The 13,599-nt window shown below is 35.9% G+C and overlaps 1 protein-coding gene across 2 annotated transcripts in view; it reads left to right on the forward strand.

The window, feature by feature from the left end:
* SEMA3E (semaphorin 3E) overlaps positions 1-13,599 on the forward strand; it is a 237,766-nt gene that overhangs the window by 119,427 nt on the left and 104,740 nt on the right. For both annotated transcript variants that reach the window (XM_027071773.2, XM_053218534.1), the window contains exon 2: positions 8,803-8,963. In XM_027071773.2, the coding sequence (XP_026927574.2) occupies positions 8,803-8,963 (161 nt within the window). The remainder of the gene's footprint in view (positions 1-8,802; positions 8,964-13,599) is intronic.

Genomic DNA, 13,599 nt, shown 5'->3' on the forward strand with positions numbered 1-13,599 from the left:
ATTGGCAGTATCTGCAAAAAAAATTACAAGTTCATGGAGGTTTTTTTTTGACCTGGTAATTCCACTTGTAAAAATGTATCTTACAAATACTTTTAACATATGCTGGTTGACCTATGCATATACATTACTGTGCTGTTCTTAATAGCAAAAATTTGAAAGAGTTCAAATGTATGCCAATAGGTGATTCCTAAAATAGAATACCATGCAACTATAACCTCTCTAAGTTTTGAACAGAAAAATTTCCAAGGTGTATTAAGTGAACAAAAAGTAAAGAACAGAGTTTATATTATGATTCTTTTGTGCACAAAGTTGGGAAGGTATTAAAGACCTGTCTACCTTATTTGTTGTATATGTATTAGAAACTCTGGAAGAATATCCAAGAAACTAGACATGGTTAAGCCATTGAGGTTAAAGGACTGAGAACTGCAGAGGAAGAGGAAGTCCAGATAGGAGGGAGTTTATCATCATAACCTTCTGCATTCTTTCTGGTTTTGAACTATAAAGTGCATTTCCTTAAAAATAAAATAGAATAGAATAAAATAAAATAAAAGGGCCCAATTATATCAAGTACGTAACCTTGGAAAACCTCACATCTAAAATTATTTCAGAGAAATAGAATGAGGGATACCAAAATCTGACTTGTGTTATTTTTACAGAATTAGGTTGATCTTTAATATCTCTCTGAAATCCCCCAGATAGTGCCTAGAGGTCCATATGTAGTGAATTTTTGAACAAATTGAGTGATGGTGTTATCCTAGTCCTAAATAACTTAAATATTAAAAAAAAGTGTTTTGGGGGTGCCTGGATGGCTCAGTTGGTTGACTGTGCAACTCCTGATTTCGCCTCAGGTCGTGATCTCACACTTTGTGAGACCAAGCCCCGTATTGGGCTCTGCGCTGACAGTGTGGAGTCTCCTTATGATTCTCTCTCCTTCTCTGCCCCTTCCCTGTTCATGCTTTCTCTCTCTCTCTCTCAAAATAAATACACATTTGAAAAATACTTTACCTTGTTGTATAAAATTTGATGCCCAGCTTTCTTCCACATAGTTGTTCAGGTCTCTGCATTTACAAGGTAATTTGCTTTCCCACTACCATTTCCTCACTTGCTGATTAAAACAAACAAACAAACAAACAAAAAACTCCTTTCATCTAACTTGTGCTCCCTTCTGCTCATTATTCACATTAATAGCCATTTGTATTTTTTAAGTAAATCTGGTCATATAATTGCTCTTCAAACCTTTGATGGCCCTCCTGTTACACTTAGAATAACATGGCCTAGTTTACAACATCCTTAAAAGAATGTGGAATGAATGGCCTACTAGGATCCTAGTCCAGAGTACCCCTGGCACACAGGTTCAGTTTAGGAAACTAATTGACCAAGAACTTGCTCTTTGGCCTCCCATGAAATGTAATCATAATTAAACATTCAGGAGGCAATCAAAAATAAATTGTTTAGTTACTCACTTTTAGAGAGTAGCACTTTGTATTTTATGAGTTTGTTCAGTAATTTAAATACATGGAGGGGTGCCTGGTGGCTCACTGGGTTAAGTGTCTAACTCCTGGTTTCGGCTCAGGTCACAATCTCATGGTTAGTGGGTTCGAGCCCCACATGGGGCTCCACATTATCAGTGCTAAGCCTACTTGAGATTCTGTCTCTCCTTTCTGCCCCTGCCCTGCTTGCATTCTCTCTCTCTCTCTCCCTCCCTCCCTCCCTCCCTCCCTCTCTCAAAATAAATAAACTTCAATGAAAATAAGTAAATACATGCATACAAATACATGTATAGCTCATGGACAATGATCCTTTGTAACCTTGCCCTTTTGTGACCTTGTGTTTGTAGAGTTCTGACACCAGTAATCTAGAATAGCATGTTTAATACTAAATAATTTACAAAAGATAGGAAGGCAAGGAATCTTATAATTCTGACACTATTTTGTTTTCCTTCACCAAGGAAATAAAAATCTCTTTAATGTCTGGCTATTTATATGTGCATTTGAGCTCTTTTTGCTTTTGTTGGAAGTGGTTAATAGTTAAAAACGTGGGACACCACAGTGCCTGTAGTGAACCTTTGCCTTGTAAGATAGAATCTAAAAGTTCAGAGAATGCATGAAGGCCAGCCACTCCATTGCTAGAAAGAGGAATTAGCAAACCACTGAGCTATCCCCTGTTTACACTTAAAAAACAACAACAACAACAACAACAACAAAAGCCAGCTAGGGGCACCTGGGTGGCTTAGTCGGTTAAGTGTCTGACTCTTGATTTAGGCTCAGGTCACGATCTCATGGTTTGTGAGCTCAGACTCCCCATTGGGCTCTTCATTGACAGTGTGGAGTCTGCTTGGGTTTCTCTCTCTGCCTGTCTCTCTCAAAAATAAATAAACTTCAAAAAAGTTTTTAAAAAAGTTAATTGCTTATTTCTTTATCACTTTGTTTCAACATTCTTACCAGCCATTAGCTATCATTGATTGGAACTGTAAAAATCATCATTTTGTAAGAAACCTTTTCCTTTTGGGACCATTAAAAAGTTTAAGAAAATTTCTAATAGTTACTTCATTTCTATATTTCATTTTTGTTAGCAGTGCTTACTATGTATGGAATTCAGTATTGTTAAAGTAACTTTAAGACATGCAATGAATAAAATAATTGATTCAGAAAATAATGACAAGTTTAAATTTCTGGGTCTCAGGAAGTTGCTACTTTGCAGGTGACAGTAGAGGAAGAAAACACTCCTCCCTTGGGAATCTGTTTTTGTTTGAGAACTGAGAAATGTGTCCTCCCTCCTCCCCCTTCTTACTACACATGGGTGTGTGGAATTTAAATATATTTTGACAGAGTGTAGAGAACCGTTTCTGTAACATACTGATGTCAATGATTTTTAAAACTATTTCCCTTACAGGTTAAAAAAGAAAGACCGTGAGGGGAAGTGACTAAATCCGTTGTGTATATCTTCATTGACAGCTGATAATTAGCATGCAGCTTAGCAGTAATAATTAGTTGCCTCTTGAGAAAATTTCCGGATGAACTCTGAGTTGGTGCATCTCAGTTTAGTCTTGTTTCTTTGTCTAGTCCCTCCCCCAAGTAATTCATGTTATTTTTAGAGTAGGAAGAACTCAAGATGAGCTCTCTCCTTTTAACCGAGTCAGCACTGTCCATTATTTGCACTGTGTTGTCTGGAGATTACTTGAGATTAGAGTTTCTTTTGTCCCCCTTCTTCCTGTATGTTTTCTAATTCTTTCATCTAGGCAGCTTGAAACAGTGCAGATGGATAAAGAAGTTAGCCATTGCTTGGTAAATATGACAAGTCCACAGACTATAATTTGGAGCTAAAATCATTAATATGACAAAGTGCTGGCTTGAAAACTAAAAAGAGGAAAAAGTTCTGAGGGAGGGAAGCTTCTTGCTTGAATTTCTTTCGCTAATACATACCTTAAAACTTCAATACATTTTGAAACTCTATGGTAAATTAAAAACATTATCCTTTTTTCAAAAAAGATGACTGATGCCAAAAATGTCACAAATTTACAAGTCAAGGCAACATGGAAAATTCTGTAGTTATTTGAGTTTATAAAACATATATTAAAGGAAATTAAAACTAAAATTGATATGAAAGTGAATTTTCATGTTGATGTTGCCACTGTTGAATTATTTTGTATTAATACCAACTCTTCAGTGTTGGGAAAACCTTCCATTTTATCTATTTATATCAGGCTCTGTAAAAATGCTTTATATTTCAGACATATTATAATTCCTTAGTGCCTAGATTTTTCTCAGTTGTTTCTTGAAGAGTTTTATATATCATGGGTTCTGGAATTGGTGTTAGTAAGGAACGAGCTTTTAATAAGTCAGTCTTTTTGACCTTTGTCTTCGGGGACCAGGACGGGAGATGACTAAGCTGTGTGAGTTCATAGTGGTGATAGACACACTAGTTCACATGTATTTTTCAAGGCAAAGGTCTTCATTCAACTTCTCTTGTACAAATTTTGGTACTAACAATGACCATATAACCCTAGCTGTGCACCAGATCTCTTCAGACCTCTGTCAACATCTAGAAAATGGGAATAGTTGTAGGTCCTCCTTTATGGAAGTGCCACATGATTAAATGAGACAGTAAATGCCAAGCCCCTAGACAATATGTGACATATAACTACTCAATGAATATTAACTGTCATTACTACTTGAGAGTCAGGGCTGAAAGGAACACTATCAGAACATAAGAGAAAATCCCTTTCCCTTTTGTTTCCCTTTTTTTAAGGATGTAATTGTGTTTTTAATAAAGTGATACATGTTCACTGGGAAAAGTTTGGAAATAATAGAAATGTTACACTGGCCTCCAAAAGAGTCCTAATAGTAATACTGTGAGCCTCATTTTTAATGCTTATTGTAATTTTTTAGAATACCATTTAAAATGATATTTTCACATTTATTTCTTTGCGTATTTAATGAAGGTAAATTCTTTTTTGTATGAATTTGTTTTTGTCAGTCTCTCATTATGACATGTCTGTTTACAAAAAGAGTTGACAGTAGATGTTTTCCTTTATTTAAAATTTTTTTCAACATGCTGAAAGATCAGTAATTTGTTTTTAAAAATTTTTTAAAGTTTATTTATTTTGAGAGAGAGAGAGTGGCAGAGGGACACATAGAGAGAAAGAGAGAGAGAGAGAATTTCAAGCAGGCTCCTCACTGACAGTATGGAGCCTGATGCGGGGCTTGAACTCATGAACTGTGAGATAATGACCTGAGCCAAAACCAAGAGTCGGACGCTTAACCAACTGAGCCACCCAGGCGCCCCAATAAGTTTTTTATATCTATGCTCTGATAAATATATTTCCCTAACTTTTTCCTTAATAAATATTTTTCTGTTTTTTTTTAATTTTTGAATTGCATAATTTATCCAAGTGTACTGCTTTGCTTTTATTAATTTTTTAAAATTTTTACAGTGCTCTTTTTATAAATCATACTTTAATTCCTAAAAATTTCATTTGGATTAGACAGATGAATGTTTCCCTATCCCAAAAGAGAACAAAAATGGAGGTAGTATTTTCTGTGCAGACCATGAGGTTTATTCTCCAATTGAGTGAAGAATTTTAACAATTCAGTTATTATTAGGAAGGATGGATTCAGATTGGATAATGAAGACCCAGATGTTCATATTTGAAGATGTTCTTCAAAATTTAGTAAGATTATATCAAACATATATAAACTGCAGCTCAACTTATTCAGTCTACAGGAAATATAGCTTGTAATGAATTTGTTACTATACATTTATTCATGAATAAAGACAGACTAGATAGGCTTAGCTGTGGTGATGGTCCTGACCCCCCATAATTATAGGGAACACACTATTTGGCACATGTCTTCTACATTTAACCATGGATGGTTAATTGATCATCCCAAAGCAGCCAGTCTATAGGAAGCCAAAAATTTATGAATTGTGAACACTGGCTAAGCCAATTACATTCTTTTCCTTGGGAACTTGACTTGAAAGATGCAAAAATTATTGTCATGCTGGGGTGGGGTGAGTGCTGGATGGTTATACATTTGGGGGCTAATGCATACCTATTTAGCATGAACAAACTAATGAATAAACCCTTTAGAATCAGTTCAGTGAAGAAGTGGCATTAAGAAAAGCAAGAAGCAAAGATATACCATTTCTCAAGAAGCAAATTCCTTGTGCTACTGTTGGTTTTCCAGTACTATGAGGCTTAATTTTCTGTCCTTGAATCTGTATTGGCCTGATTTAATTAATCTCTGTTAATTGAAATCATTGACATCCTTACTAACATGGCTATCATGGCCATAAAGTCACTTTTGGTAGATTGCACTTTGATATGAATTCAGTTGACTTGCATTGAAGCATGTAATTATAAACACAGGTATGGCTCTTGATACCTTATTTTCTTCAGTGACGTTGGGTGTTCATCATAGTGTTTCCCACCACATTCATTTAGAGGACCTCAGGAGAAGTTTCTGTTAGTCCTTAGTACCAGGTATATTAGCCAGGGTTCCCCCAAAGAAACAGAACCAATGAGAGGGAGAGAGGGAGGGAGGGAAGGAGGGAGGGAGGGAGAGAGAGAGAGAGAGAGAGAGAGATTGATATGTAATGAGAAACTGGCTTATGCAATTACAGAAGTTGAAAAGTCACACAGGCTTCTGTCAACAAGGTAGAGAGACAGGAAAGATGATGGTTTAGTTGGAGTCTGAAGACCTAAGCACCAGGGGAGTTGATGATGTAAGTCTCAGTCTGAGGCAGGAGAGAACTGATACTCTGGCTCAATCAGACAGGTAGAAAAACAAAACAAACAAACAAAAAAAGAGTGGGTTCTTCCTTCCTCTACTTTTTGTTCTTCTGATACCCTCAACACATTGGATGATGTCCTCCCATATTGCTTTAGTTAGTCCATCAATTAAATGCTAATCTCATCCAGAAACACCTTAACAGATACACCCAGAAGTAACATTTAGCCAAGTATTTGGGCAGTCCTGATCCACTCAAGTTGATACATAAGATTAACCATCACACCAAGCAACATTCCTAAGCACCTGATACAGTTTTTCTATTGTTTTATGGTGACTTTTACTTTGAAGTTTAGGAAGTCTGGGTTCCATTTTGTTATTTTCTTTAACAATGTATAGGGATATTAAATAAAAACTTGCAGTTAATAAAATCAATTCCAGTCTTATTTTATTTTCTCCCTTCATCTTGATACCTCTAGCATTAAATTTGTTGGTTTAGTTGAATGTATAAGTCATCTCAGATCCTTTTGGGAAGAGGCATGTTAAATAATCAAACGAGTAGAAAAGTAGAGTTAATCTTAGAGCATAAAATATGTACAGCCTTTAAAAAAAAATGTTTCTATTGTAGAATGCCTCTGTGTCCATTATTCCTGATATATGTAGATACACGTTTAAAATGCAAATATTTACCCATAATGGATACTTGTGACCTTTTCTGACTTAAAGTCAAGATTGTCAGAGAATCACAGACAGCTAAGAAGGGCAGTTTGTGTCTTAGCAAAAATTGAGGATCACACTAAGGATTTATGCCTGTGGAAATTGATAAGAAAAATGTAAATTGTCGCATTGATACGTTTTGGTCAGTGTCATGATTCTGAAATAATGTATCTAGTGACATGCTTGAACATCTTACGAATCAGTCCTCGGCACTATTCTGTTGTATGGTGATGGTCAAAGTGGAGAATTGAAGAAGCAACTCAGGATGCTTCTCTCATTTTGTGAAAATGTTTAAAGAAAATGTTAGTCTAATCTTTGGGTCCTCTAAATTCAAAAACTTAATGTGACTTGAGGAATTATTCTAGAAGTGTCTTCATAAGTGATGAAATTTCTTGACTTTTTGCCTAAATCATGTGTGTGATACTCAATTTAATGTATCCAAATGTATCTTGGCAGCAATTTCTCTGAGGCAATATAAATAAATCAAAATAAGATCCAAAATTCGTTACAACTTAAAAAAAAAGTATTCTTAGACCCTATAATAATTAAAATATATGAAAAGTCATAAATGAATATTTTAACTACTTCCCTTTAAGTAAGCTTAAATATGGCACATGTAATATTTACACTTATTAATTACACTCCTTCAATTTGTTAAACTTCCAAAAATACAGGTTTTATACTGCACTTTGAAAGACTCTCTAAAATATCAGGGTGTTGGGTTTATTTTTTTTTTACAGTATTTTTATGACCTCCACTCTAGAAATGCAATTTAGTCAAAGACTTAATAATTTTGAATATAGAAGGGCGATTAACATGTGAAGAAGCCAGGCTCACCATCAGTCAATAAAGAGGCTAAGTGATTGTTCAAGTTGACTCAGGCAGTTAATGGCAAAGCAAAGACTTGAATGTGGCTCTTCAGATTCTCAGTCTACAGGACTTTCTGTGATGACATACACATCGGTTGTACTTTAATCCTCATGGTATGTGTATATATATAATTTGAGTGATCTTTTGTTGTAATAACGTATGTATAGGGGTATAGGGTAGTCATTTAATTTCTGGGCACCTGAGTTTCTCTATCAGTAAAATAAAGGTCAGTAGTAATTAATTGATTATGGATGTGACTTTCAAAACTAGTTTCAAGTAGATACATTTTTTTGTGAGTTGGTGTTCATCTGGAATTAAATGGACACACTTTTAGAAGATTTTTTTGTGAAAAAAATAGAATATTTTTTGTATATTTAGAATTTTTGTTACACATAGAAAAGTAAGTGTAAAAGTTACAATAGAATGATTCTTCCACATAGCACTTTACATAAAGATTGTGAAAGATAATTCTTTCTTTATGTAAAAACATGAACTATTTACCTTATTTTAGAGTCACAAAATTATAAAAGATTTTACTTTGTGCACATTAAAATTTATTCCCAGTTATACTTTTTTTTACTGGTTGAACAATTTTTTTTTAGTTTTTCTAGTTTTATCAAGAAAATATTAATATGTAACATTGTATAAATTTGAAGTGCACAACGTGATTTGATATACGTACATATTATGGATACACTACTGCAGCAAGTTTAGTTAACATCCATAACACCACGTCAAATTTTTTTCTTGTGATAAGAACTTTCAAGATCTATTCTCTTAGCAACTTTCAAGTGTTCAATATGGTATTGTAAAGCACTGCGTATTTTTAATCCTTTGATTAATAAATTCTAAAGGCTTTACATTTGTCATAAAATGAATGTTAACTATATAGTTCCAATAGGCATGACAATAGAGCTGTGATAAAAGCGTTACAAAGGTATTGGTATTATGACTTGTTGAGTGAACATTTTCTTTTGCCTTTCAGAACTCTTGGATCTAAATCGAACATCAATCTTTCATAGTCCTTTTGGGTTTCTTGATCTCCACGCAATGCTTCTGGATGAATATCAAGAGAGACTCTTTGTGGGAGGCAAGGATCTTGTATATTCTCTCAGTTTGGAACAAATCAGCAATGGCTATCGAGAGGTATGGAAACATCAGACTGTATCAGGAGGGAGAGAAAAGGGGTGAGGGAGATAACTTATTGCATGGTGTTACTTGAATTAGTTTTTTGATTGTCAGCCATTTTAATATTCTGAGTGATTACTTTTTGAAAGAAATAAAGTATTCATTGAAAATGAAATCATTTTGAGAGAAATTTATAAATTATCAAGAATGAACTTTTCTAGCACATCACTGATCTCTGTATTCCCAGAAGACTTTGGATTAGTGTGTTTGACATTAGTCTTTGCATAATGGTCCTTGTCACCACACCCACTGTCCTGAGATCTGAATTTGGTTCGAACATGCTTTTACCAGCAATCCATCTAGGATTTATACTACAAAAACCCTAGCCTAACGAATGGCTGTGTGAACTTGATATAGCTAACCCTTGATGTTCTGTTGGTAATATCATTGATTCAGGTGGATGCTCCTTAAACTCGGTGGATTGAAGTATATTAAAATAGGCAAGTGCCCAGCATTTTCAAGCAAAGGTTAACTGTGATGAGAAAGATAGCACTTTGAGTCTGTGTTTATACAGAGTTGAGTTGAGCTGAATTTTTTTCTGACCCAAATCAATCTTAAAACATGCAGAAATATTTAGACAATAGTATTTTTTGGCATAAAAATATTACATAATACATTTTCTTTATAATATACATTTACTTTTATGTTTGTCAAAATGATCAATGTCCGTAGTTTTTAAAGTCACTTAAAAGAATTTATGATGAAAAACAGCATCCCTTCATCTCTGCCAGTTCCTAAACCCTAGAGAATATTATTTCAAACTCTTTTGTTGTTTCTTCTCATTCTTAACCTCCATTTTCTAAATAACATTTCTAATACTGTTCTTACTTGACACCATTGATTTTAGACAGTATCTGTTCACTTTCTATTAAGAAAGATGAAGACTTTAGCGTTCTTTTCTTCCAGTACTGTATCTGAAAATGTCTCTTCACTATACCAACATCCCCCAGTTATCTGTCCCCTCATTTAGCTGTAGCACAATTTTGAGTAAGTAATAACCATTTAGATTAGTATAATTAGGAAAATCGATCCCACTTCTTTTTTATCCCGAGATTAAATATTATCCCCACCCTTTCTTTTCTATTCGCTTAGATTTTTATATTACTTTCACTAATTTTTCACCAAACTCTCTACCAGACTTGTTCTCCATCTCTCAGTTTTCATTAGTTTCAAGATTTTTTTTTAAATTTCAGGAGTAGAATTTAGTGATTCATCGCTTATATATAACACCCAGTGCTCATCACAGCAAGTGCCCTCCTTAATGCCCATCACCTATTTAGCCCATCCCCCCACCAGTTTTTTTTTATTTCAATGTTTATTTAGTTTTGAGACAGAGAGATAGAGCATGAGCAGGGGAGGGGCAGAGAGAGAGGGAGATACAGAATCTGAAACAGGCTCCAGGCTCTGAGCTGTCAGCACAGAGCCTGACGCGGGGCTCGAACTCACCGACTGCGAGATCATGACCTGAGCCGAAGTTGGGCGCTTAACCGACTGAGCCACCCAGGCGCCCCACCCCCCACCAGTTTTTAAATTAGACATATCCTTTCTGGTTCTTTTAGCATCCCAGGGTTTAACTTCACCATTATCCTGGAGCATCCACTCTCCCTCTCATTTGTAGAGTCTTCTTTCTGAGTTTATTATGACCTTTTGGGGAAGTGTGCCTTCTGGTAACTTCTTGAATAAGGAGTCAAAGTAAAATGTTGAGTTTTTTATGTTTCAAAATAATATTATTCGAACTTCACATACAATTGATAGGTGAGTATAAAATTCTCCAATGAAAATCATTGGCGTTAGAAGTTTGAGGATATCGTTCCATTTTTTTCAGATTTTCAGTATAGCTTCTGAGAAGTTGATGCCTTTTTAATTTCTAAGTTTTGTATGTAACCTGTTTCCTGCAACCTAACCCTGAATTTTGACCCCAAGCACCTCTGTGTTTCAATTTTTTCTCAAATTTCTCTTAGAGTTGATCTTTCTCATCCACATTGGGCCTTCTACAGGAGGCCTCATGGCCTTCAGCTCTGGAAAATGTTCATTATTTGTTAAATGTTTTTCCTTCTTTTTATTTTCCTCTTGATTCTCTTTCCCTCGGTTTTCTGGCCTATTTATTGTACAAACTTTGGACCATTTCTCCTGATTTCACCCACACCCACCATTCCTATTCTCAGAGAGACCGTAGACTTTGAATTCCTGAGCATTTCTAAAGTTCTTTTTCATGAATCAGCTTGCTTATTGGCTCCCTTCACCTTGCAAGCATTTAGATTTCAGCTTTTCTAGTGTGCAAAGCCAGTCAACACTTTTCCATATGTCGTAGAACTTCCAAAATGTTGCTGACATTTCTTTGGCTTCTCTACTCAAGTTCTGTTTGTCCTTTTTGGACTGTGTCCTTTACTGTCATTTTAGTAGTTGTAACAGGGAGTGGAAGCACATACTCTTTGCTTTTTACGATCATCTTTAATTTTATTTTCTCAGTAGTTCTTAAAAGAAGTGCTCTCTCTTTATATATGTAACATATGTATAGTATTTATATTACACACACACATACACACGCGCGCACACACACGCGCGCGCGCACACACACACACGCAAATGTTTCTAAGACTATCTATGACCTCCTCTTTCCAGTCAAATTCAGTGGTTTTTCTCTCTCTCTCTGCTTGGATGTCTTTCCCCCACTAACTGTGGTGTTCACCATATGGCCCTCTTCTTTTTCTCTCAGATCATCTACGTGCTCTGATTTCCTGTGAAGGAATATCTAAGCTAGGGATCCTAAGTATGGGATCCATAGAACAATCTCTGTTGTGGATTGAATGTCCCCTAAAATTCATATATTTAAGCCGTAACCCCCAGTACCTCAAATATGACTGTATTTGGAAATAAGGTCTTAAAGATGTGGTTAAATTAACATGAGGCCATTAGGATGGACCCTGATGCAATATGATTTTTATCCTTATAAAATGAGGAAATTTGGTTACACAAATAAACATTAGGGGTACATTCCTAGAAAGGAAATACCATGTGAGTCACAGCATGAAGGCAGGCGTCTATAGGCCAAGAAGAGTGGCCTCTGAAGGAACCAGTCTTGCCAACATCTTGATCTTGGACTTCCAGCCTCTAGAACTAAGATAAAACAAATTTCTGTTGTTTCAGCCACCCAATCCATGGTGTTTTGTTATACCACAGCCATCATAAACTAATACAACCCCTGTATTAACATTTTAAGTATGTAAATATGGAAAGATCCTTCAAGGGATCTTAACCCCAGAAGATTAAGAATCTTTGCATTATGGAACTGGTTCTTAAATTGTTATCCTTGGGTCAGGATCATGTAACCCTCATGGAGATGGTCCCTGGAATCCATATTTAAGCAGGCTTTCTAAATGATTGCTATGTACATAGAATCTCCTAATGATTTTCCTCAGCTGTTGTTTCCTACTTAGAACTAAGATCAAGAGGTATCAGCTTGCCACATTAATGTGATCCCCCTTTTAGAGCAGAGGAAATTGAATCATGTACTTACTCTCCTTTATTGTTTTGGCCTAACTGTACCCTTAGGCAGGAGAGTGGTAGGATTTTATAAACTGTGTCTTAGGGAACTAAACAGACTAGTACGTGGCTGTTGAAGCTTCAGGGTGCCATCTCACAAGGATGTCAAGGAAAGTAGCTACACAAATTATTAAATTCAATAACTTTCTTACATTCAAGGGTAAAGCCTCATTTTGTGGGGCCTGAAGTGTATATGGGTTAGCAGACCTCTTCAGGAAATAGACTTGTTGAAACATAAGTTTCAAAGTTGCTAAGGTCCTTCCCTGGGTCCCACAAGGGCCAAGTACCAGCAAGGAGTCCTGAGGCTTAAGCTTCATTAGCTCTGAGGTAACTTCACCCCTGCTGCATTTGTTATATTGTACCTTCCCCGCCTGTTTCCACAGAATGATTAGCGGTGAAACTTCAGTTAGGACTTGAGTGTTTGTTTTCAGTAACAGCAGAATTAGAGCTAGGTCTATGTCATGCACCCTCTGTTGAATGAAGTGGACTTGAGAATGAAGGTGCTTCAGTACTTTCCAGGCTCTGAAGGTGTAGTGTGTCAGTCTCTGGGCCAAGCTTTCCTCTCATCTTTTCTGGACCTTGCTCCCTCGATTATTTACCTGGTACTATATTTTTAATCTTTTCTGTTTTGCTTTATATATCTGTGGGTTTCTCAACCTCAGTACTATTGATACTATAAACAAGTTTAAGTTGGGGAAGAGGGCATCCTGTGGATTGTAGACTATTTAGCTCTCCCTGGCCTCCCTCCAAGATGCCAATAGAACTCTCCCCATAGTCATGACAATCTGAAAGTCTCCAGACATTACCAGATCCCCCTTCAGAGGCAAAATTGCTGAGGGTCAAACCACTAAGTCTAGCCCATCATTCTATAAGCAGGATCCAGACTCCACCATGAAAAAAAAAAAACAAAAAAAACAAAACTACCCTTAAATATGTATCCATGTAGTATGAAATCCCTCTTTCTTCCCATGAGATCAAGCACCTTGAGGATATCCAAAGCCCATTTTCTCTATTTTGTCACTTTGTATTTATTTCTTAGCTTTTAATGTCT

Source organism: Acinonyx jubatus, chromosome A2 (genome assembly GCF_027475565.1).
Source record: "Acinonyx jubatus isolate Ajub_Pintada_27869175 chromosome A2, VMU_Ajub_asm_v1.0, whole genome shotgun sequence".
Taxonomy (NCBI): Eukaryota; Metazoa; Chordata; class Mammalia; order Carnivora; family Felidae; genus Acinonyx; species Acinonyx jubatus.